General features: G+C 39.8%; 1 protein-coding gene across 2 annotated transcripts in view; it reads right to left on the bottom strand.

Annotated features, from left to right (window-relative positions):
- Window positions 1–17997: 17997 nt before the first annotated feature.
- Window positions 17998–25099, bottom strand: part of CHP1 (calcineurin like EF-hand protein 1) — a 36904-nt gene continuing 29802 nt past the window's right edge. For both annotated transcript variants that reach the window (XM_037018847.2, XM_017681123.3), the window contains 2 exons: window positions 20107–20229; window positions 17998–19977 (listed from right to left, as the gene is read on the bottom strand). In XM_037018847.2, coding sequence (XP_036874742.1) covers window positions 19924–19977; window positions 20107–20229 — 177 coding nt within the window. In that variant the 3' untranslated portion in view covers window positions 17998–19923. The remainder of the gene's footprint in view (window positions 19978–20106; window positions 20230–25099) is intronic.

Below are 25099 nucleotides of genomic sequence, written 5' to 3'. Positions count from 1 at the left end.
TTAGAATGAAAAAGCAAAGTAACAAGGACACTTAACACCAGAAAAGTGCAGACACAAAATGTTTAAGTTGAACAGTGAGAAGTATATTTAAAGCAAAAAGGTGCACACTAGGAGAAAGGGGGGTGTGGGCTACCTCAAAGAAGAAGCTCCCATAAGGGTTTAGGGCCTAGAGTTTTATAGGCGGTTGAGGATTTTCAGGAAAGTGACAAGGGCCAGGTGCAGACCAGCCAAATTTCCCCAGAATGTTCATCTTTGATAAGATGTTATGTTTCTTCTTTTTTTTAACTTAACACAAGAAATACACTGCTTTGATTCCTTTCCAGGATATCAGCTTCTGTCTGGAAGTTTATCAATCAAGACTGTCTGCCTTGCCTCCAATGTGGGCTGAGCCACCATCCGTTTGATTAAAATGCAATCTTAGCTTTAAGATAGAATTCTTCCTGAATAAGCTGGGCCTTTTAGCAGGTGCTAAAGTAAATCTTACAATGGTATGTTCTAACTGACACAGTGAAAACATAAGCTGTGCTGATATACTTTTATCTGGGGAGTATTCAAACTTCTAGGCCAAGTTGCTTCTGGCCTTTGAGCTTTCTATTTTTAACTGGTTAACTCTGAGTCCTTTCTAGCGGGCTTACCGGCCTTATTCTCTTTCCACCCCACTCATCTCTGCTTTTCTGCATAACAGGTCCAATGCTCTTAAATTCTGCATTAAACTACCTAATCCTGTCTTTGAAAAAATAACACAGAGGCATTTAAGGACAGGTACTTAGCTATCTGACATACAAATATATCTACTTTCTTTTTATAAAGCCTCAGTTCCTACAATTGCCTAAGATATTAAGTTGGTCTGAAACCCTCACTATTTTGCTTCCTAGGAATACATCATTTTGTCAATGTCCCTAAAAGGTGATGGTCTTCAAACTTGTGATATCTTAAAATATACAGGTGCCTCTTGCTTGCCCTCTCTTATTTAGTCCCAGGAATTTACATTTATCCTTGTTAAAAATCTAGATGGTTGGAGAGTGAAATGATTAAGAGCATGGACTCTGCAATGAGCTCCTGGGTTTGAATCCAGGCTCTACCACTAACTAGCTGTATGACTTTGATCTTGGAAAAAAAATCATTTAGCCTCTGTGTGCCTTTATCTCTCACCTGTAAAATGGTGATAATAACTGTACTTGCTTCCTAAGGTCACTGTGAGGATCAGGATTACCATCTTTCAAGCACACAGAACAGTACCTTGCATATAGTAAAAGCCACATAAAGGTTGGCCATTATTGATTGATATGTTAGGATAATTTAGTCTCTATTTTCCCACGGAGGTATTAACTACTTTTACAGCTTTATGTTACCACTTTCATGCCTTTGTCTTTGGTTGTTGAAGACTGGACAGCTGACAGAAAAGCCCATGGCATGGTATGAAAGGTTTCCCTAAAGTCTGATACCAATCTTCTATTTTAAACAGCTATATTGAGATATAATTCACATGACATACAATTCATCCATCTGAAATGTAAAATTCAGTGAATTTAGGATATTCACAAAATAGTGCATCCATCAGCACAACTAATTTTAGAACATTTTCACTACTCCAAAAAGAAACCCCACACCTCTTAACTGTCACTCCCCAATTTACTTCCTCTGGAATCTGGAATCATGCAATATTTGTCTCTTTGTGACTGATTTATTTCACTTAGCATAATGGCCTCAAGGTTTAACCACTGTTGAAGCATGTGTCAGAATTTCTTTCCATTTTAAGGCTTAATGATATTTCTTTGTATGTATATACCACATTTTATTTTTCCATTCATGTGTTGATGTACATTTAGGTTGTTTCCACCTTTGGCTATTGTGAATAATGTTACTATGAATACAAATATTTCTTTAAGACCCTGCTTCCAATTCTTCTTGGTATATACCCAGAAGTGGAATTTCTGGATCACAGGGTAATACTCTTCTTAATTTTTTTAGGAACTGCCATAGTTTCCCACAGCAGCAATACCATCTCACATTCCCACCAACAGTGTCCAAGGGGTCATAACTTGTTTATTACTGAATTGTAATTTATATATTGTAGGTACAAGTCCTTATCAGATACATGATCTGCAAATATGTTCTCCCATTCTGTAGGTTGTCTTTTCACTTTTTTTATTATTTTTTATTTTTCTGTTTTTATTATTTTTTTATTTTTTTGATTTTGGTATCATTAATCTACAATTACATGAAGAACATTATGTTTACTAGGCTCCCCCCTTCACCAAGTCCCCCCCACATACGCCTTAACAGTCACTGTCCATCTGCTTAGTAAGATGCTGTAAGTTCACTACTTGTCTTCTCTGTATTGCACAGCCCTCCCTGTAATGCCCATGCACTATACATGCCAAAGCTTGTAATGCCCCCTTTCTTTTTCCCCACCCTTATCCCTCCCTTTCCTCCCATCCTCCCCAGTCCCTTTCCCTTTGGTAACTATTAGTCCATTCTTGAGTTCTGTGATTCTGCTGCTGTTTTGTTCCTTCAGTTTTCCTTTGTTCTAATACTACACATATGAGTGAAATCATTTGGTACATGTCTTTCTCTGCCTGGCTTATTTCACTGAGCATAATACCCACTAGCTCCATTCATGGTGTTGCAAATGGTAGGATCTGTTTTTTTCTGATGGCTGCATAATATTCAATTGTGTATATGTACCACCTCTTCTTTATCCATTCATCTACTGATGGACATTTAGGTTGCTTCCATATCTAGGCTATTGTAAATAGTGCAGTGATAAACATAGGGGTGTATCTGACTTTTTCAAACTGGAGTGCTGAATTCTTGGGGTAAATTCCTAGAAGTGGAATTCCTGGGTCAAATGGTATTTCTATTTTGAGCATTCTGAGGAACCTCCATACTGTTTTCCACAATGGTTGAACTAATTTACATTCCCACCAGCAGTGTGGGAGGGTTCCCCTTTCTCCACAACCTCACCAACATTTGTTGCTGTTTGTCTTTTCGATGATGGCGATCCTTACTGGTGTGAGGTGATATCTCATTGTGGTTTTAATTTGCATTTCTCTGATGATTAGTGATGTGGAGCATCTTTTCATGTGCCTGTTGGCCATCTGGATTTCTTCTTTAGAGAACTGTCTATTCAGCTCCTCTGCCCATTTTTTAATTGGATTATTTGCTTTTTGTTTGTTGAGGTGTGTGAGCTCTTTATATATTTTGGATGTCAATCCTTTATCGGATCTGTCATTTATGAATATATTCTCCCATACTGTAGGATACCTTTTTGTTCTATTGATGGTGTCCTTTGCTCTACAGAAGCTCTTTAGCTTGATATAGTCCCACTTGTTCATTTTTGCCTTTGTTTCCCTTGCCTGGGGAGATATGTTCATGAAGAAGTCACTCATGCTTATGTCCATGAGATTTTTGCCTGTGTTTTTTTCCTAAGAGTTTTATGGTTTCATGACTTACATTCAGGTCTTTGATCCATTTCGAATTTACTTTTGTGTATGGGGTTAGACAGTGATCCAGTTTCATTCTCTTACATGTAGCTGTCCAGTTTTGCCAGCACCATCTGTTGAAGAGACAGTCATTTCCCCATTGTATGTCCATGGCTCCTTTATCATATATTAATCGGCCATATATGTTTGGGTTAAAGTCTGGAGTCTCTAATCTGTTCCACTGGTCTGTGGCTCTGTTCTTGTGCCAGCACCAAATTGTCTTCATTACTGTGGCTTTGCAGTAGAGCTTGAAGTTGGGGAGTGAGATCCCCCCACTTTATTCTTCCTTCTCAGGATTGCTTTGGCTATTCGGGGTCTTTGATGGTTCCATATGAATTTTTGAACTATTTGTTCCAGTTCATTGAAGAATGCTGTTGGTAATTTGATAGGGATTGCACCGAATATGTACATTGCTTTGGGCAGGATGGCCATTTTGACGATCTAGCCAGAAGCATGGGATGAGTTTCCATTTGTTGTGACCTCTTTAATTTCTCTTAAGAGTGTCTTGTAGTTTTCAGGGTATAGGTCTTTCACTTTCTTGATTAGGTTTTTTCCTAGCTATTTTATTCTTTTTTATGCAATTGTGAATTGAATTGTTTTTCCTGATTTCTCTTTCTATTAGTTCATTGTTAGTGTATAGGAAAAGTACAGATTTCTGTGTGTTAATTTTCTATCCTGCAACTTTGCTGAATTTTGATATTAGTTCTAGTAGTTTTGCAGTGGAGTCTTTAGGGTTTTTTATGTACAGTATCATGTCATCGCAAATAGTGACAGTTTAACTTCTTCTTTACCAATCTGGATTCCTTGTATTTCTTTGTTTTGTCTGATTGCTGTGGCTAGGACCTCCAGTATCACGTTGAATAACAGTGGGGAGAGTGGGCATCCCTGTCTTGTTCCCGATCTCAGAGGAAAAAGTTTCAGCCTCTCACTGTTCAGTATGATGTTAGCTGTGGTTTGAACATGTATGGCCTTTATTATGTTGACGTACTTGCCCTCTATGCCCATTTTGTTGAGAGTTTTTTTATCATGAATGGATGTTGAATTTTGTCAAATGCTTTTTCAGCATCTATGGAGATGATCATGTGGTTTTTGTCTTTCTTTTTGATGATGTTGGATTTTTTAATGTTGTACCATCCTTGCATCCCTGGGATGAATCCCACTTGGTCATGGTGTATGATCCTCTTGATGTATTTTTGAATTTGGTATGCTAATATTTTGTTGAGTATTTTTGCATCTACATTCATCAGGGATATTGGTCTGTAGTTTTCTTTTTTGGTGGGGTCTTTGCCTGGTTTTGGTATTAGGGTGATGTTGGCTTCATAGAATGAGTTTGGGAGTATTGCCTCCTCTTCTATTTTTTGGAAAACTTTAAGGAGAATGGGTGTTATGTCTTCTCTGTGTGTCTGATAAAATTCCGAGGTAAATCCATCTGGCCCGGGGTTTTGTTCTTGGGTAGTTTTTTGATTACTGATTCAATTTCATTGCTGGTGATTGGTCTGTTTAGATTTTCTGTTTCTTTCTGGGTCAGTCTTGGAAGATTGTATTTTTCTAGGAAGTTGTCCATTTCTCCTAGGTTTTCCAGCTTGTTAGCAAATAGGTTTTCATAGTATTCTCTAATAATTCTTTTTATTTCTTTGGGGTCTGTCGTGATTTTTCCTTTCTCGTTTCTGATTCTGTTGATGTGTGTTGATTCTCTTTTTCTCTTAATAAGTCTGGCTAGAGGCTAATCTATTTTATTTTCTTGAGAACCAGCTCTTGGTTTCATTGATTTTTTCTATTGTTTTATTCTTCTCAATTTTATTTATTTCTTCTCTGATCTTTATTATGTTCCTCTGTCTACTGACCTTAGGCCTCATTTGTTCTTCTTTTTCCAATTTTGATAATTGTGACATTAGACTATTCATTTGGGATTGTTCTTCTTTCTTTAAATATGCCTGGATTGCTATATACTTTGCTATTAAGACTGCTTTTGCTGCGTCCCACAGAAGTTGATGCTTTGTGTTGTTGTTGTCATTTGTTTCCATACATTGTTGGATCTCCATTTTAATTTGGTCATTGATCCATTGATTATTTAGGAGCATGTTGTTAAGCTTCCATGTGTTTGTAAGCCTTTTTGCTTTCTTTGTACAATTTATTTCTAGTTTTATACCTCTGTGGTCTGAAAAGTTGGTTGGTAGGATTTCAATCTTTTGAATTTACTGAGGTTCTTTTTGTGGCCTAGTATGTGGTCTATTCTGGAGAATGTTCCATGTGCACTTGAGAAGAATGTGTATCCTGTTGCTTTTGGATATAGAGTTCTATAGATGTCTATTAGGTCCATCTGTTCTAGTGTGTTGTTCAGTGCCTCTGTGTCCTTACTTATTTTCTGTCTAGTGGATCTGTCCTTTGGAGTGAGTGGTGTCTTAATGTCTCCCAAAATGAATGCATTGCATTCTATTTCCTCCTTTAATTCTGTTAGTATTTGTTTCACATATATTGGTGCTCCTGTATTGGGTGCATATATGTTTATAATGGTTATATCCTCTTGTTGGACTGAGCCCTTTATCATTATGTAATGTCCTTCTTTATCTTTTGTTACTTTCTCTATTTTGAAGTCTATTTTGTCTGATACTAGTATTGCAACACCTGCTTTTTTTCTCTCTGTTGTTTGCATGAAATATCTTTCTTCATCCCTTGACTTTCAATCTTTGCATGTCTTTGGGTTTGAGGTGAGTCTTTTGTAAGCAGCATGTAGATGGGTCTTGCTTTTTTATCCATTCTATTACTCTGTGTCTTTTGATTGGTGCATTCAGTCCATTTACATTTAGGGTGATTATTGAAAGATATGTGCTTATTGCCATTGCAGGCTTTAGATTTGTGGTTACCAAAGGTTCAAGGTTAGCTTGTTTACTACCTTACTGTCTGACCTCACTCACTTATTGAGCTGTTATAAACACAGTCTGATGATTATTTCTTTCCCTTCTTTTTCCTCCTCCTCCATTCTTCATATGTTGTGTGTTTTGTTCTGTGCTCTTTTTAGGAGTGCTCCTATCTAGAGCAGTCCCTCTAAGATACCCTGTAGAGGTGGTTTGTGGGAGGCAAATTTCTTCAGCTTTTGCTTGTCTGGGAATTGTTTAATCCATCTGTCATATTTAAATGATAATCATGCAGGATACAGTATCCTTGGTTCAAGGTTCCTCTGTTTCATTGCATTAAATATATCATGCCATTCTCTTCTGGCCTGTAAGGTTTCTGCTGAGAAGTCTGATGATAGCCTGATGGGTTTTCCTTTGTAGGTGACCTTTTTCTCTCTCTGGCTGCCTTTAATACTCTGTCCTTGTCCTAGATCTTTGCCATTTTAATTATTATGTGTCTTGGTGTTGTCCTCTTTGGATCCCGTCTCTCGGGAGTTTTGTGTGCCTCCATAGTCTGAGCAACTATTTCCTCTCCCAGTTTGGGGAAGTTCTCAGCAATTATATCTTCAAAGACACTTTCTATCCCTTTCTCTCTCTTCTTCTTCTTCTGGTACCCCTATAATGCGGATATTGTTCCTTTTGGATTGGTCACACAGTTCTCTTAATATTGTTTCATTCCTGGAGATCCTTTTATCTCTCTCTGCATCAGCTTCTATGCATTCCTGTTCTCTGGTTTCTATTCCATCAATGGCCTCTTGCATCTTGTCCATTCTGCTTATTAATCCTTCCAGAGTTTGTTTCACTTCTGTAATCTCCCTCTGGATGTCTGTAATCTCCCTTCGGACGTCTGTAATCTCCCTCCAGACTTCATCTCTTAGCTCTTGCATATTTCTCTGCAGCTCTGTCAGCATGTTTATGATTTTTATATTGAATTCTTTTTCAGGGACATTGGTTAGGTCTGCCTCTGCAGATCCTTTCTCAGGTGTTGTTTGAAGTATCTTGGACTGGACCAAATTTTTGTGCCTTTTCATGGTGATAGCAGTGGCTGTAGGCAGGTTGTGGGTGTGTCAGCTGGGAGAACAAAGTCCTTTCCTGCTTGCTGGATGCCTTGCCCTTCTCCGCTGCCTGTGTCAGTTACCCACACTCCTGGAGTATCCACCAGGTTAGTTCCCTAAGCGGGGTGTCCATCAGAGCAGCGCACAGCCCTGCGGAGAGAGGCAAGCTCGCCAGGTGTGCTCCTCTGTGCTAGCAGCGACCCTGCCAGGCAGCTCTGTGTCAACAGTGGCCTTTGGGTCTGTCCCGGGTGGCTGTGCCTTGCTCTGGGATTCCAGTCAGCTGCTGGGATCGTGCCTGCTCCCTCTGGCTCTGCTGCAGTTGCGTACGGGCCTCTACCAGGCTCCTCTGGCTCCCCTGCTGCTGGTGTGCGCCAGCCACACCCGGGCTGTTTGGTCACACTGCAGCAGGCTTGCACAAGCCTCTCCTGGTCTCCTCTGGTGCCGTTGGCGTATGGATCTGCTCCTGGTCCCTTCCGGTGCCTTCGCCCCTGGCTCACGCTGCCACTCTCCTGCTACTGGGCTGGTGTGTCAGGGTCCACACCAGTTGGAGGAATGACTGGCAGGCTGCTTAGTGCCGTGGGGGGCTTCAGAGCTGTACTGCCTCCCCGGGGTTTAGGGCGCCTAAGTTTCTCTGAGATTCCCAGCTGCTGGCTGGAACTTCATCCAGCTATGAGGTCCCTGTCTCTTTAAGCAGAAAGCACTTGCTTTTCTTTTGTCTCAGGGGCACCGGTTGCGGGGACCTGCCCACAGGTTTTGCTTTTCCGTTTCTCTAATATCCAGCACCCCATGCACCTTGTGTGTGCATTCCAGGTTTGGATTTCTAGAGCTGGTTGTTCAGCAGTTCTGGGCTTTCACTCCCTCCCCGTTCTGACTCCTTTCTTCCTGCCGGGGTTTGGGATGGAGGAGCTTTTGGGTCCCACCTGGCCATGGCTTGTATCTTACCCCCTTCATGTGATGCTGAGTTCTCTCAGATGTAGGTGTATCCTTGCTGTTGTACTGCATCCACTGGTGTCTCTTTAGGAATAGTTGTATTTATTGTATTTTCATAAATATATATGTTTTGAGGAGGAGATTTCCTCTGAACTACTCATGCTGCAATCTTCCCGTGATTCCCTTTTCACTTTCTTGATGGTGTCCTTTGAACCATGAAAATTTAAAATTTTGATGATGTCCAGTTTACTTTTTAGCTTGTTATTTGTGCTTTTGGTGTCATATCTAAGAAGCCATTGCCTAATCCAAAGTCATGAAAATTCATGCTTTTTTTTCCTGTAAGTTTTATAGTTTTAGCTCTTACATTTAGGTCTTTTATACATTTTTAATTATTTTTTGTATGTGGTAGGTGTAAGATAAATTCTAGCCAAAATAAGCAGGCGACAAGAGACAACAAAGGGCCAGGCAGTTTATTTGAGCGTAATTCCTGGGTGATGTTCCCAGGTCTGGCTATCACAGGCCGGAGAAGTCACACTCAGCATGGCAGGCAGCGAGTTTTTAAAGAAGGCAGGGGGAGGGAGAGCAAAGGTATACAGTGGCATGGGGATTGGCTTGCCTAGGGTATGTGGGGGTCTCTCATTGGCCTTTAGCCAGGTACTGGAATGTTACCACTACTCTTCTAGCTTGGGGGAGGGCTCTAGTTAGTCTATCAGACTCTGGAATGTTGTCAGACCAGAACCTGTTGGTCTCTTCACCTTGTTTGGTGAGGCCTGAGCTTGTCCAGCAGGCTCACCCCTTTCCCTGGAGCCTCCAGCCTTTTGGTCATAACAGGCAACGACTTGATCTGGCTACTCTGGCTGACAAGGGGCATTGCGGGTTCAATTTCCTAGCATGTAGTTACATTGCTCTGACTGCAAATATCCTGCCTTGCTTTTTCCAGAGGCTTTCACCTTATTCTGTCTAAGCCTATGGTTCCTGTCTCATTTTCTCCTCTACAGATGGAGACCCTAGCTGCTGCTAGGGAAAGAGGGTGATGACTGCTCTGGATGCTTCATGCTGAGAGGGGATGCAGTAAAGGGTGCAGCTAGGTTTCCATCACTGGTCAGTTGAGAGGGCCTCGGAATTTTAGCGCTTCTATTCTGGGTTTCATTTCTATTACTATTTGCAATTTTGTGGCTTCTAGGTAAGATAGAACAAATTCTGTTATTAGGTTAAATAGCAACATCTGGAGTTGGATTTTCTATTCTGGAAGGACAAACTTGATGAGATTAAGAATGCATGGCTGAATATGAGAACTAGAAATATGAAGAGTCTAATTGAGAATCATAGCCAGGTATCATGGGGAAACTAGAATTCTGGATCGAGTCTACATCTCAATGACTAGTATTAGGATTTAGTATAGATAAGACTGCATTACTGAAACAATACTTTTCTCTAAAATCACCCTCATTTTTATTAGAAGTAGCTAAATTAAGAAAATAATTAACAGTTGGCCTGATTATCTGCATAAGTGCAGCAAGAAGAGTAATTGATTACATGGAATTTTTTAAATGTGCTTTGCTGGAACTTTTCATCAGGAATTTCAGATTGAACTTTTAAATGCCTCTTGAGGCCAGACAGCCAAGCCAGACTTGCCATCAGGTTGTGCCTGCAGTACCTGTACATTTGGGTGAATTCCTCTCTTTTTGAGGTTTCTAAGGCATTCCTGAGGTTCCTGCACTTGCCAGGAAGTGGCCTTCTTTACTCACCTGGTAAGGCTGCTGGGAACTCTGTAAGCAAGGTACCAGGCCAGTTTTATAGTCAATCTTAGTTCCTTAAAGCTGTCTGTTCATATCTGACTTTACACACGTGTCTCTCAGGTATGACGTTCCAGTCAAAGCCTTGGTAATATAACCATTGTTTTTAATTGGTCCTTGTACAAGGAAAGCAGATTCTTATTGAACTTGTACAAATAAACATACTGCCATGAAATATAAAAATAGTTACTGAGAGTTTTTAAATTCTGGAGGGATCAAGTAGAGAGAAAGAAAGTTTCAATTCTGCTTATAAAGGCAGTCATTTACTACACTGTTGTCAGCTTAAGAGGAAAAGCTTAAAACACTATATCAACAACATTTGAAACAAAAAGCCACAAAATCATCTTCCTTAGTTTACTTAATCCTATGTAACTAATACCTGCTCTGCTGAAATCTAGTTTTTTACTAGTTTAGGAGTAATAAAACAGTGAGTATAGATGACAAAAGACTTACAAATGACAATGGTTAAAGATCTGATGAGAGCTTACTGTAAGACAGTTGTCATAAGGAAATTTGGATATTTCTGTAACACAAAACATTCAGTAACAAAGTTTAGCTTCATTCTCTGTGATAGTGCTTTCCAGGTAATTAAGCAGGTAATTATATATCAGGTAAATAAGCTAAATTAGCCAAATACTTTCTCCAATGAGAAAAAGTTCCTCTGACATGTTCCAGGGGCCCTCTGGAACATATCAGAGTTAACTAGAGGTAAAAGTACCTTTTTGAATTTGATTTTGGGAAGTTGTTAGAAGAAAGTTTTTTTGGCACTTGCTTAAATAGGATTATAGGTTGCTATGAAGAAATACTTATCCATTTAACCAAAATTACAACAAAATATCTCAAAGGCAAATAAAGAAGGTTACACTGTTGTTAGCAATGTTTAGCTTTTAGTCCTTTTAATATTAAGATCTCATTTTCTTAAAGACTCCGACAACTCACTGAGACTTTAAGCATAAGAAACTGCTTTGATGAAACAATTAGAAGAACCCTTTACAATCTTTCAATATTAAGAGCAGACTAACAGTTAAGAAAACTTTGTCTTTTTAACTGAAAACAAAATTCTAATTTTGCTATGTACTTGATACTGAGACTCATTTGCTTTAATTTTATATAGCATAACTATATTAAATTCTTCTACAAACTTTTTACAACCTTTTTACATTTAGATTTTTCCCTCTAAATAAACAGCTGTACTTTAGACAAAGTTACTTTCTTTTATCAAAAGACACATTCTTTAGCATGCAGAAATGTTTTCCTTATTACTTTAAGTAGTTTTAATTAGAACTTAAAACTATTACTTTAATCTTCAGTGAACACTGAAAAATAGGCTACTGTAAACTGTTACATTATCATTCTTCAGATTGATACATCTATGAACGTATATTATCATTTCTGGAAATGTGCTTTACAGCACAATTTCTCATTAGGCACAAAATATGTCTATATAACTTAGTAAACTTTAAGAATTTTGCTTGCCACAAAAATTCTCAGGTTGTTTGCATATATATACACTGTTATACATTAATACAGTATTATTATTAAGATGTTTATTTTCTACACTTGTTTACTTATTTTTAGCAACCATGCTAGATTACTTACAAAACTTTCACCAAACATTAGATAATGTCAAGCTTTTCTTTAAGCATCTTCTTGAAATGTTTAACAGATAACATCAACTTACATGACTTTAAGTAAACTTTGGCAGCTGATAACTATAAGGACATATCTGTTTCAGTTAAACTTAAATTAGCATTAATGTTGAATATTTTTTATTAGATTTTCTGGGAGTTCTAGAATGCCCAATTTTTACAAGCACTAGTTTTTAAATCAATTTTTATTAATACCATCCGGAGGTAGGAAAATATTTTTCATTTACACACTTAGACACTCAAGCATACAAACTGAGACATAACAACTACAGTTAGCAACACTTTTCATATAAAAACATATACACAGACAGACAAACTGATATAAAGATTTGAGTTGCTGATATTTAATTGCTTTCTTTTTTTTTAGCTTCTGGTCCCTGGCTTCTGGAACTGGAGGGCGGGAGGAGCGTGTTCCTGTGGAGGAAGAGGGTGGTGAAGGCGGAAGGGTGGGAGGGGGTGGTGCAGCTACCAGAAGAGGAGAGGAGCAGGAAGGTGGCGTGCTTGAGGATGTAGGAGTTTAAGAAGGCAGCGACACAAGGGGAGGACAAAGAACTTAAAGATGGTGATGGAGAGGGTGGGGGTAGCGAGCTGAGAGAGGTGGGAGACTAAGGTCCTCCAGCGGATCTGAAAAGGAAGAAGGACTGGGCAGAGTAAGAGGCTGACAATCCTTAACTGGAGATGGGGCCAGGAGATCCTGAGTCGTTGAACACTTAACGTAAAGATCTGGGTGGGAGCACAAAGTCCAAAAAGCCTGTACATATGGGATTTCACCCTACTCTCCACTCCGGTGGCAATAATTAGTCAAGTTGGTGAGGAGGCCAAAATTGAAAGTTCCCTCAGGGGGCCAGCGAGATTGATTGTCCAAGGGATACTGAGGCCCGGTCTCAGAGCAAAGAAAGACTAGCTTCCATTTGTGAATTTCCTGGGACAAATATAGAGTAACCAGATTAGAAATGGGATACCGCAGCGGGGTCTGAGCCTCTGCTTTTGAGGGCTGGTTCCCCATGTCTGCGCCACCCCCCAACTAATCCCGCTAAAAGGAGCGCCCAGTGTCCCAAGCATGCCAAGTCAGGGGAGATGTCCTGGGAGCCTGGGTGAGGGATGTCTCCCACATTGCAGGGCCAGCGGTGGGCCAGATGCACGCAGACATGGAGACTGGGTTAGGGACATCTCCCACACCACAGGGCCAGGGGTGGGCCGGATGCCCGCAGATGGTGGGCTGGATGCCCAAGGGACTGGATGCCTCAACCTGGATGTAGCTATGATTTCTAACGGACCAGGTAAAACAGTGTTAGGAAGGGAAACAGACCAGGGGAAACTGAGGGATTCACCAGAAAATAGTCCATGCAATGGAGAGCAGGCTGAGGTCCTGGGTTGGGGAAGGAGGGGGCAGGGCCACCAGTGGCCGGTCAGGTCTCCGTGCTCACACTGCTTCCCGGGATTTCGGCACCAAATTTAAGATAAATTCTAGCTGAAATAAGGAGGCAACGAGAGGCAACAAAGGGCCAGGCAGTTTGTTTGAGCGCAATGCCTGGTGGTGTTCCCAGGTCTGGCTATCACAGGCCGGGGATGTCACTCTCAGTAGGGCAGGCAGCGAGTTTTTAAAGAAGGTAGGGTGAGGGAGAGCACAGGTATACAGTGGCACGGGGGTTGGCTCGCCTAGGGTACGTGGGGGTCTCTCATTGGCCTTTAGCCAGGTACTGGAATGTTACCACTACTCTTCTAGCTTGGGGGAGGGCTCTAGTTAGGAATGTTGTCCTATCAGACTCTGGAATGTTGTCAGATCAGAATCTGTTGGTTTCTTCGCCTTGTTTGGTGAGGCCTGAGCTTGTCCAGCAGGCTCACCCCTTCCTCTGAGCCTCCAGCCTTACAGTAGGGGTGTGAGGATGCAACTTCATTCTTTTGCATGAAGACATCCAATTGCCTCAGTTGCACCACAAAAACCTATTGTTTTCCTCCATTGGATTGTTTTGGCATCCTTGTCAAAGATCAATTGACCATAAATGTGAGTTTATTTCTGGACTCATAATTCTAAGCCATTGTTCTATAGTCTATCCTTACACCAGTGTTGTCGTGAGGTTTGGAATTTGGAAGTGTGATTCCTCAAATTTTGTTCCTCTTTTCTGAGACTGTTGATACTGGTCTTTTAGATCTTGGTGTGTGGTTATTCAACTACCATCTTCAAATTGTTATCTTTAAAATTAAAACTGTCAGTTATCTTACTGGCAAAAATGGGTTGATTTGAGAATAGCAGAGTATTAAAATTCAGGACATGCAAGCTACAACAAAACCATAGGCGAGTCCAGAGAACAAAAGAGAGAAAGTCTTTTACAGAAGGACGGAGTTGGGAGGGGCTGTTTCTTTTTTAATTAAAGTATCATTGATGTATATATATATATACAGTCTTTTGAAGGTTTCACATGAGCAACACTGTGGTTACTACACCCATATTATTGCGTTCCCCCCCACCCCACCCCACTACAGTCACTGTCCATCAGCGTAGTAAGGTGCTATGGCGTCACTATTTGTCTTCTCTGTGCTCTACTGTCTTCTCCATGACCCCTTACATTATGTGTGCTGATCATAATGCCCCTTAATCCCTTTCTCCCTTCCTCTCCACTCAGCCTCCCTTACCTGTTCCGTTTGATAACTGCTAGTCACTAGTCGAGACTGTTTCAAATAAAAAAATCCATTGAAGTAAACTGGGAGTTTGAAGTACACGGCTTCTAATTGGCTGAGTTGTGATAGTCTCTCATTGGCTGGACTGTTGCTGGGAGCGGAGAAAAATCTTCTTCCTGCCTCGGTGGCAAAGTAGTATCCATAGTGGAATACACTGGCAAGATCTCTCTTCCAGTTGGGTCTGCAACTGACTACTAGTGGTAGCGTGAAAGAAGTCCCCCTCCTGGCCTCCCAATTCCATTTGGTGAGATTTCCTTTTACTAATTTTCACAAAATACAAAAACTATAATTCAACTCAATTTTCTCCATCTCAACCATATAAATGAGACCTAGCCATATGCTTCACTGAATTCAACAATACTGTACCTATCTCATTAATCTGACATACAAATTTAATAAGGCTTTGAAATAAGTGAAAGAAGAGTAATTTGGCATACTTCTTTGTCAAACACATAAGCATCTTGGTGATTATCAAATTCTTTTCCATGTCTTCACAAACCATGACCTGTCCTAAATTTCTGCTTGGGAATAATGTCAAATAGATGAGTGGATCATTTCTGAAATCTGCTCTTTTCCCTTTTGCAAACTTTGCTAGTATTTGCCTCTATTTATTCTCTAACCATCCCCAATATCTGTATCTCCATGATTACAGAGCTACCAGAATTGCCCCTGATCACATGGCCGCAGGAGAGGAGTTCACAAAATGCAGTCTTCTTTTGTAAACACAGATTGTATGCTATCTCCCAGGTTTGTGGTTCTGGCACCACCTCTGCCAGGAAGAGGTAGAAGGTAGCACAAAATACATTAAAATTTAGCCATTCATCTGATACAATTTAAAGTTTTATTCAGAAATTTATTTAGTTCTGAGGAAATTTTTCATAAAATAATTTAAGTCTCCACAGCAGCTTTCCAAATGATGTGCTGCAGAGGATACATTAATAATGGTTAGAAATTAGCTATTCCACTGTTGGCAGAGAAAAGACCATACCCTCCCTCAAGAATTTGAACACTGTAGAGAACAATGATTTTTCTCCCACAGTCCATAAAGTTGTTTGCAGATGTAATCCTCTAGCCATGTCACCATTTGAGTCACCATCAACCATTTCTTTTTCCAAAATAATAAGGAAAAAGATGTGACATCTATTCACTGCCTCAATAGGGACACATAGTATTAAGTTACATAGATCCAGGGGCATCCTGAGTAACATGTAGTAACACTAAATTTTTTTTTTTATAGTATCAGGGATGTTTACCTTAAGTAAATTTCCATTTTACTTAAAGTTTACACCTATAAACACCAGCATATTTTAGACATTTTCTTGACTTGAGGTCTTTTCTGTAAACTCATCTTGTGATGCCTTCAGAGTTAATGAGATGCTTAGGATTTGGTCTATACTGGAATGTCCACTGAGCTATTTGGTTTTTCGTATGATCTCCTCCCTTGTCAGCTTTGTTGTCAGCATACCCATTTCTAGCAATGTCTCCATTAATATAACTATTCCAATTTGTTAGGGGCTGAATGACCAAATCACCAGTTTATTAGAACTTTAGAGTTGTTTCTACAGAAATCATATATGTGTGTTTTAGGGAGTAAGGGATTTTCTTGTGACTAAAACTGAAATTCTGGTTAATGGTGCTTGCTATGTATTGTAGCAGCCAAAAGGACCTCTTTGATTAATTATTTCTCCAGGCATTTTATTTCATAAAATAACTAGTTATTATTTCATTCAGGTACTAGATGTAACAATTCACCTACCTGGCTCAGTTCTTGAATAGACTGCAAAGGATGGTGGGAAGTGTCAGGACCATGTTTCCAAATAAACAGTTCTGCTAGTTTTGATGAAAGATCAGCCTCTCCTGCTTAGAAAACTGAAGAGTATAGAGAAGACCAAGTCTTCGATTGGCTTATACCTCAGGTAAAGATTTAGGGCAGTTACCCCATCTTAAAAGACATGAGACTCTTCATTGCTATTTGCTCCCTCCCAGAAAGGAAAAGAAAAAGAAACCCCTAAATTGTACTTTCAACTCAAATAGATGTTACACTGATCTGTATTGGCAAATCCCAGTCATCTTTAGTTTGAATTGCTTGTTGACTCAAAGTTAGCCAAAGTAATGTGAATTTAGGGAATTTCAGTTCAGTGATGACGACTTCTTTCTGAGCAATTTTACTCTCAAGTGTTTAGGGAACAGGATAAATATATGGTTTGTAGCCTAAGAAATCCAGTTTGTAAAGATAGTCCTTTCTGAGGCATCTCTGCAGTAAATACCTGCTTTAAGTGCCAAACAATACAATATTCTAAAAAGTGTTTTAAATACAAAACTTCACATGATTCTAAAATCAATTTGAAAAAATAAATGACCATAAAGAATATTCTAAGAATACTGAAGGTAAAGAAGTATAATTTGATTACTTGTGGCAATTTGACATTCATTTCTTTTGAAGCCTCTCAAAAGGATAAGTATATGCCCAATCTTTGATTAGTAATCCCACTCGTGTAAATTGTTTCAAAAGAAAAGTTATGTACAGAAAAGCATTCATTGTATCATTTATAACAAAGTTAGAAACAAGCAAACAAGGTCAATGGTTAAATATTACATCAAGTTGGTAACATATTATGTAGCCATTAATGTAAACTAGGAAGAACTGATAACAATATGGAGAAATATTACAATCTGTTAATTTTTTACAATTGATATAATCTCATGTTATGTTCCATTTTTGTTCAAATGCATGGATAGACCAGAAGGGAATAAAGGAAATAAAATTGGCTAAGGGGTTCTCCTAAAACTGCATATAGTGTTGTCATGTTTTTATAATTTTTGTTTTACAGTATCAGTTACATTTTAGTCACAGATTGGTATACCTGTGGCCATGGTTCCTCCAAAACTGACTGCATCTATCTTTTACCTTCTCCAAATCTTAAAATTAGACTAAAAGTGAAGTAAAGCTGAAACACACAAGCAAGTCATTTTGAATGGACTTTTGAGGCAGAGGGATGGGAAAAGGAGAAGAGGGCATCATGTTGGAGTTTATATGACTGATTCCAGCTATTACTGCTTTGAGTCTGTGGCATGCCACTAATCTGAAAATAAGAGATACTTACACCCTACACAGACTAAGGAGTCACAGAAGCTTGAAGATGCAAAATGCCACATAACAGCTGGGTGCAACCTGTCATTGAGGCTGCACATGCATGAGGGGAAGAACAGCTTAATAACAAGCAACAGACAAGTACAACCCCATTTTTAGGCCTTTTCTACATTTAAGAAGCCAGGAAGTCAAGAAAAGAAAAGGAATGGCCAAGGCTGACAAAGCTGTGCCCAGAGGCATATGGTGCTGGCCCCTAGATGAATGATGGTGCACCTCATATGTCCAGGCAGCAGCAGAATAGACCTGAATTTGACAGCACAGACACAAAACTGAGTAAAGGAGACACTGTGATATCAAACTTGAAGAGGGGGATTGAGTTATGTAAAATTCTTGTAAGACACATGGACAAAATCAACACTTATTTTCTTTAACCACAAGTATTTATTGATGGATTGAAGAATACAATTTTGATGGAACAATAAGGCACAACCGTGGATTAAAACAGTTTGAAATACAGCCAAAGGAGAAAAAAGCCATAATCTTAGGAACTTTAAATATGCAAGTCAAGGAGCCTCTGAAGTACCTCTCTAAACAGATCAGTGTCAGACAATTCTTCCCTTTTATACAATTCCTATATTACATCACTTGATCACAAAGTCAGACTGATACTTCTTCAAGAATTCCTCAGTCTTTAAGTCTTTTAACTTGAGTCATCAGTCTGGTCACTCCTCTGTTACCCATTCTCCCCATTCCCTTTGCAGCAGTTTTTTTTTAAAGCCATTTCCTTCCTAAAGTATTGTGAATACCTCTTGGACAGCCTTCCAAAGTTAGGAAACAAGCAGGCAAGCAATGAATTAGAGAGAATCAGCCAAGGGCAGATATATGGATAAAGAGACTCATAAAGACAGATGTTAGGATGACAACAGCCTGACTGAGTGAGGTCTACAGTAAGCTGGCTTCGGCAGAGAAGTTGCCCTGGCTTGTGCAAAGGCCTGTAATGTCACGTTGGGTAGTGCCACCAATGCCCAACCCCTTATTTCTAAGGGATTAATAGTTGTCTGTGAAAGGAGCTAGAAGTCAGTGTAACCAGGCAGCTAATGATACAATACATTCAATGCTTTGGACCTGTATTAGGAGCTGACTATGGCTTCCAGCATTAATATCTACCATGTTTAGAACTCATAGAGAATTTTGTGCAAAACTTCAGGACACTGAGGACAATCTTTAAATATCTTGGGCTGGGTTAAGTTAGGCACTTCCATAACACTAATCTTTCTACTTGGAAATGTGACGTAAAAAACATTCCCGGGCATGTAATACTGAGGCATAAACCACGCTACAAAGGTGGGAATACACAAAGTTTTCAGAGTGACCAGCCTCCTTGTTTAAAAAGCCATGAAAAAGGCCCCAATATTGTCAGAGCAACCATTCAGGTGGTGACAGTGTTCCAAAACCAGGCAAACCTATAGGCATATGGCTATTTTCTGAAGAGTCAATGTATTAACAAAAGCAGCCACATAGGTTTATTATATGTTAAGAATCAGAGGCCAGAGGTAGAGCAAGCTGGGCAAGCCACCGGAAGATGTGGCTCTACACCTCTGACCAAGGCAACTACCTTTTAAGAACAGCTTTGACCAATAGCCTTTCAATGACAGAGCAGAGTGCAGGGAACCAAGAGACGGTCACATTCTTCTGAGAGAAGTGCTGGTTACCAAAAAGCTCCTGGAGAGGCAACACTCAGAGACCCATTCAAGAGTAAAGGTAGATAAAAACTGCCAGACCACTGAACTATCCTGCAAAGTCAGAAATACATTTAATGGGCATAGCCTGGCATGCCAGGTAGAAGAGAGGGGACTGAAGCTTAATAAAAAGCAGGGAGACTAGAAAACTAAGTGAATGGTATGTTGGGTGAAGAGAAGTAGGAAGCAAAGGACATAAAAAAAGGATGAAGGAGCATGCCAAAGCCTTGCTGGGGGGAAGGCAGCCTGGCCACAGTCCACAGCCAAGGGAAGAGCTTTGCTGGCTGGTTCTTGGCATGATTGCTTTCTTGGTCTGGATGGATGTGTGGCATTCAGCAGGAGAATAGCGGGAGATGATATTTAGATATGGGATAACCAGCGAATGACACCAAACAGAAAGAGACTGGGTGTACCATTCTGTAATGCCCTGTTTATACACCAAAGGCAGGTTTGTGTCGACAGAACATAGTTGGGGTTGTCATGCAATAGCAGTAGTACTTGGGGAGAAGGGGATGACGGGGTTGACGTGGGGCTGATGGACAAGAGGACTCTCAAGTTCCAGTTCTTAAATACTAGAAAGCAAGGAATAGTTTGGTCTCAGTCCTTTAGTGAAGAAATCGGATGCTCATTTTTTGTTCTACATCCACCTTCTCCAAAACCTGGAAAAAAATCCTAGTATTGGTTATAAAGTCACAACAGGAGACATACATCCCAAGCTTCATCTGAGTGTTTTTTCCCTTCCCTCCTGTGCAGAATTTAACTTTCAAACCAAGAGGAGGCTGACTGACCTTAACAAATTCTGTGAAAGATATGGCACTGTCCCCATCCTGATCAGCCTCCTGGATGGTCCTGTCTGCAATGCTGCCCAGCTGCTCATCTGAGATATTCACTCCAACCATCATGCGTAGCACCTGCAGAACCAAGAGCCAGGAATTACAGGAGACCTGGTGGTCAGGGGAACTCTTTTACTAAGATTAAAAATAAAGCCAACCCACTCTTTTCCTTTGAGGTCCTCAAATATAATAGCCAGAAAGCTGAAACCCTTATCTCCTCATCTAGGCCATTCTAGACAATAATGTGAGCAGAACTCTCTGTCAAGGTCATCAGAGAGAAAGGCAAAGCCTCAGTGAAGTAGTCCTTTGCATTTTACTCTCCCCCATTCTTTCTGCCTAAAATGTAATTATGATGACTGGTGGCCCAGCAGCCATCCTGGGACTGTGAGGTGAAACTACGTGCTATGGATGCCAGAACAAGAAAAGAGAAGAAACCTGGTTCCAAGATATCATTTAGGTTCTGTACCAGCTGGACAATCTATACCAAAGACTTTTTGTTGCATGAGGCAAACTAGTTCCTTATTAGGTTAAAGTCAGTTTGATAGTACTTTCTGGAATCCCACCTAAATGTAGTTTTCTCTGAGGTGGTGCATTAGCCAGCTATTCCTAAAGATGGCCAAGAAACAAAGATCCTTGAAGGGTTAAATACTAAACTGTCCATTTTAGAAAAACAATTACATTTAACAGCTGTAAGAACTGTGGTAAAGAGAATTTAACACCGTTTCACCAAATTTGTGTCATATAGAACAAAGAACCTTCCTCCCAAATTCTGCTCACATCTTTAGAATGTGAATATACTTTGAGAATTGCTACCTTCAGCAAAATAGCAGCTAATGACATGTCTTTAGACAGAGTGAACGGAGGACAGGGTGCTCTATGATGCCTCACATCACTGTCAGCCACCTCTGTCTTCAAAAGTTAGGAGATGAGCTTTTCCACAAAAGGCCTTCTAGCCCAGTTGTTCACAGGCCTTTCTTTCCCCAACTCCTTTACATCTATCTCCAATCTCATGAAACAGATTTTTTTAAAAAATAAATTACAGGAGTAATTTGAAAAAAAAGGGGGGGGTGGGTCCTGAAATACTGATTTGCATCAACATTGGTTATTTTTCTTCACAAATCAATTCTTGAAAATTCGAAGTTGTACATTCTGTGTACAAATGTACACAAATTGAAGGATTAATAAAAACAGGCAATGCTAGCAAAAATAGTAAATGGCCAAGGCATTTGCCATCTTCCCTGATGGTGTGGCCAGTAGACAAATCTACCCTCAAATGGCAGCTTCTTCAGATCTCAGTCCAATTATTCTCAAAGGTGTTTTATTTTTAAAATGACATACCTGAATTGTGCATGTGTGCTGTGTGTGTTTAGTGGGGGGAAAGCATAAGAGTGGTAGTGTCTTAAACATCACTCATCCAGTCCGTTAATGAAGACATGAGGGTCCAGAACAGGGTGATGCAAATCCCAGCAACCAGCGGCCCAAGCTGTCTGCCCAGACCTCCATGCCCAGGCAATGCTCTTTCCACCGCTCCGTGGTGGCACTTCAGGCTCCAGTCAGTTTGTTAGCAAATAGGACTTTCATTATTACTACCTTTTTTTTACACTTCATTATAATTTTCTTTTCTTTTCTTTTTTTTCTTTTGGTATCATTAATATATCATCACATGAGCAACATTGTGGTTACTAGATTCCCCCCATTATCAAGTCCCCACCACATACCCCATTACAGTCACTGTCCATCAGTGTAGTAAAATGCTACAGAGTCACTACTTGTCTTGTCTGTGCTGTACTGCCATCCCAGTGCCCCCATCTACATTATGTGTATTAATCATAATGCACCTTATTCCCCTTATCCCTCCCTTCCCACCCATCCTTCCCAGTCCCTTTCCCTTTGGTAACTGTTAGTCCATTCTTGGGTTCTGTGAGTCTGCTGCTGTTTTTTTCCTTCAGTTTTTGCTTTGATCTTATGCCCCACAAATGAGGGAAATCATCTGGTACTTGTGTTTGGCTTATTTTCACTGAGCATAATACCCTCTAGCTCCATCCATGTTGCAAATGGTGGGATTTGTTTTCTTCTTATGGCTGAATAATATTCTATTGTGTATATGTACCACATCTTCTTTATCCATTCATCTACTGATGGACACTTAGGTTGCTTCCATTTCTTGGCTATTGTAAATAGTGCTGCGATAAACATAGGAGTGCATATGTCTTTTTCAAACTGGGCTCCTGCATTCTTAGGGTAAATTCCTGGGAGTGGAATTTCTGGGTCAAATGGTATTTCTATTTTTAGTTTTTTGAGGAACCTCCATACTGCTTTCCACAATGGTTAAACTAATTTACATTCCCACCAGCAGCATAGGAGGGTTCCCCTTTCTCCACATCCTCGCCAACATTTGTTATGTTATTGTTTGTCTTTTGGATGTTGGCCATCCTAACTGGTGTGAGGTGATATCTCATTGTGGTTTTAATTTGCATTTCTCTGATAATTAGCGATATGGAGAATGTTTTTATGTGCCTGTTGGCCATCTGAATTTCTTCTTTGGAGAAGTGTCTATTCATATCCTCTGCCCATTTTCTCATTTGCTTTTTGGTTATTTGCTTTTTGGTTGTTGAGGCATGTGCGTTCTTTATATATTTTGGATGTTAACCCCTTGTTGGATATGTCATTTACAAATATATTCTCCCATACTGTAGGATGCCTTTTTGTTCTGCTGATGGTGTCCTTTGCTGTACAACAGCTTTTTAGCTTGATGTAGTCCCATTTGTTCATTTTTTATTTTGTTTCCTTTGCCTGAGGAGATGCGTTCAGGAAAAAGTTGCTCATGTTTATATTCAAAAGATTTTTGTCCATGTTTTCTTCAAAGAGTTTTATGGTTTCATGACTTACATTCGGGTCTTTGATCCATTTCAAATTTACTTTTGTGTATGGGGTTAGACAATAATCCTATTACTGCTTTTTAATGTCTGGTGATCTTTTGTATATACTTTTATCAGTTTAAGAAAACTTCTCTCTGTTTTTCTAGACTTTAAAAAAATCATAAATGCGTAAGTTTAAACCAATGCTTTTTTCCTATGGAAAAGACCATTCAATTTTTCTTTAACCTGTTAATATGGCAAAATATATTGATTGATTTTCTAATTTTAAACCCAACAGAATTCCTGGTGTAAACCCACCACGCTACAACACAGTGTCCTTTTTATATTGCTGTATTCAATGTGTTAGTATTTTGTTTAGGATTTTTACATCTATGTGAATGATGCTTTTCTTGTGGAGTCTTCACAAGGTTTTCATGTCAAAGTTAGGCTAGCTTCATAAAATGAGTATGGCAACTATCTTTACTGAAATATAATTGATTACCATAAACTGTACATATTTACACTGTACATATTTAAAGTGTACTGTCAGGTAAGTTCTGACATAAGTACACACCTGGAAGCCATCACCACAGTAAGATAATGAACACACTCATCACCACCAGAAGTTCAACCAGGACTTTTTACAAAAATCTCACTAGGAAAACATGACCACACAGCCTTTTTCCTTAGGATAAACTGACCACAACCTTTTCAAGATCCAAGGAAGAGTTAAGAACAGCCTGAGGCCTACTCTAGCAGCAGTGACTGCACTCTGGTGCTCTCTCCTCCCCACTCTCCGCTCGGGCTTTCTTTATCCTAATAACAGAAAAAAAATCAACCCTCCACTCCAAAAAAAGAAAAGCTTTCTGGTAGCCAGATCTGAGCCAGAGAATGAAAACATGCAACCACAGAATGACTGCCTCTGCTTTTTCTCTTCAGAACTCAGCAGCCCATAGGCAGCAATTTTAATTAAGGTAAATTCTCCTCACTGAAGAAAGACATCCCCAATTCAAAAGCAAAGGATGCTAACACTCTACCGCAGACTGTTTTGGTTTTGCTCAGATACAAAATATAGGAATACTTTGGGTTGGTCTTTCATGTGGCCTGAGTAACCTTCCATTTAGAACACATATCAATTCAGTGGATGAGTTCACATTAATGTCAGGGTGAGTGGAACCACTTTACTTTTTTGAATCTATCTTGAAATAGATAAATCTTCCCTTAGGAATTCCTGAATGTGTTGGCATCCTAGGGTCCTCCAGATTCATAAATATTAAGAAAAGAAAGAAAAAAGGGGAATTTCCTCCCCTCATAAACTTGTATTTGGGGGTGGGGTGTGTGAGAAGGGCAATACTAACAGGATGAAATGCCAGATGCTGCTAGGACAGGGAATTATCCCCAGGGAGCAACAAAGGACAGTTAGTAGTCAGCTCAGGGAATACTGGCCCTACATTTCCTTGACTCTTATGGCAAATCCAACAACAAACAAAATGATACCATTCACCAAAGCGTTATCAAAATTACCTGGTTGCCAATATGCTGATTTGACACTAACTGAACTATTTGATCTAAACTATCTAAACGATATTTTAGCTCTACCAGTTAGCACCTAAAAGACCTTTAGTTGGCTTTTAAAAAGTGGAGACATTTGCAGTGAAATAAGCCAGGCAGAGAAAGACAAGTACCAAATGATTTCCCTCATTTGTGGAGTGTAACAACAAAGCAAAACTGAAGAAACAAAACAGCAGCAGATTAACAGGCTCCAAGAAGGGACTAGCAGTTTCCAAAGGGAAGTGGGTAGGGAGGTATGGGTGGGGAGGGAGGGAGAAGGGGATTGAGGGGGATCATGATTGGCACACATAATCTAGGTCAAGGGGGAAGGCAGTATAGCACATAGAAGACAAGTAATGACTCAATAGTGTCTTACTACGCTGATGGACAGTGATTGCAATGGGGTATGGGGGGGACTTGATAATATGGGTGAGTGCTGTAACCACAAGGTTGCTCATGTGAAACCTTCATAAGGTTGTGTATCAATGATATCTTAATTAAAAAAATGGAGACATCTGTTTGTGAGAAACCAATGAGGT

The sequence above is a fragment of the Manis javanica genome, chromosome 8 (assembly GCF_040802235.1).
Source record: "Manis javanica isolate MJ-LG chromosome 8, MJ_LKY, whole genome shotgun sequence".
Taxonomy (NCBI): domain Eukaryota; kingdom Metazoa; phylum Chordata; class Mammalia; order Pholidota; family Manidae; genus Manis; species Manis javanica.
This window is presented reverse-complemented; position numbering and strand designations above follow the sequence as displayed.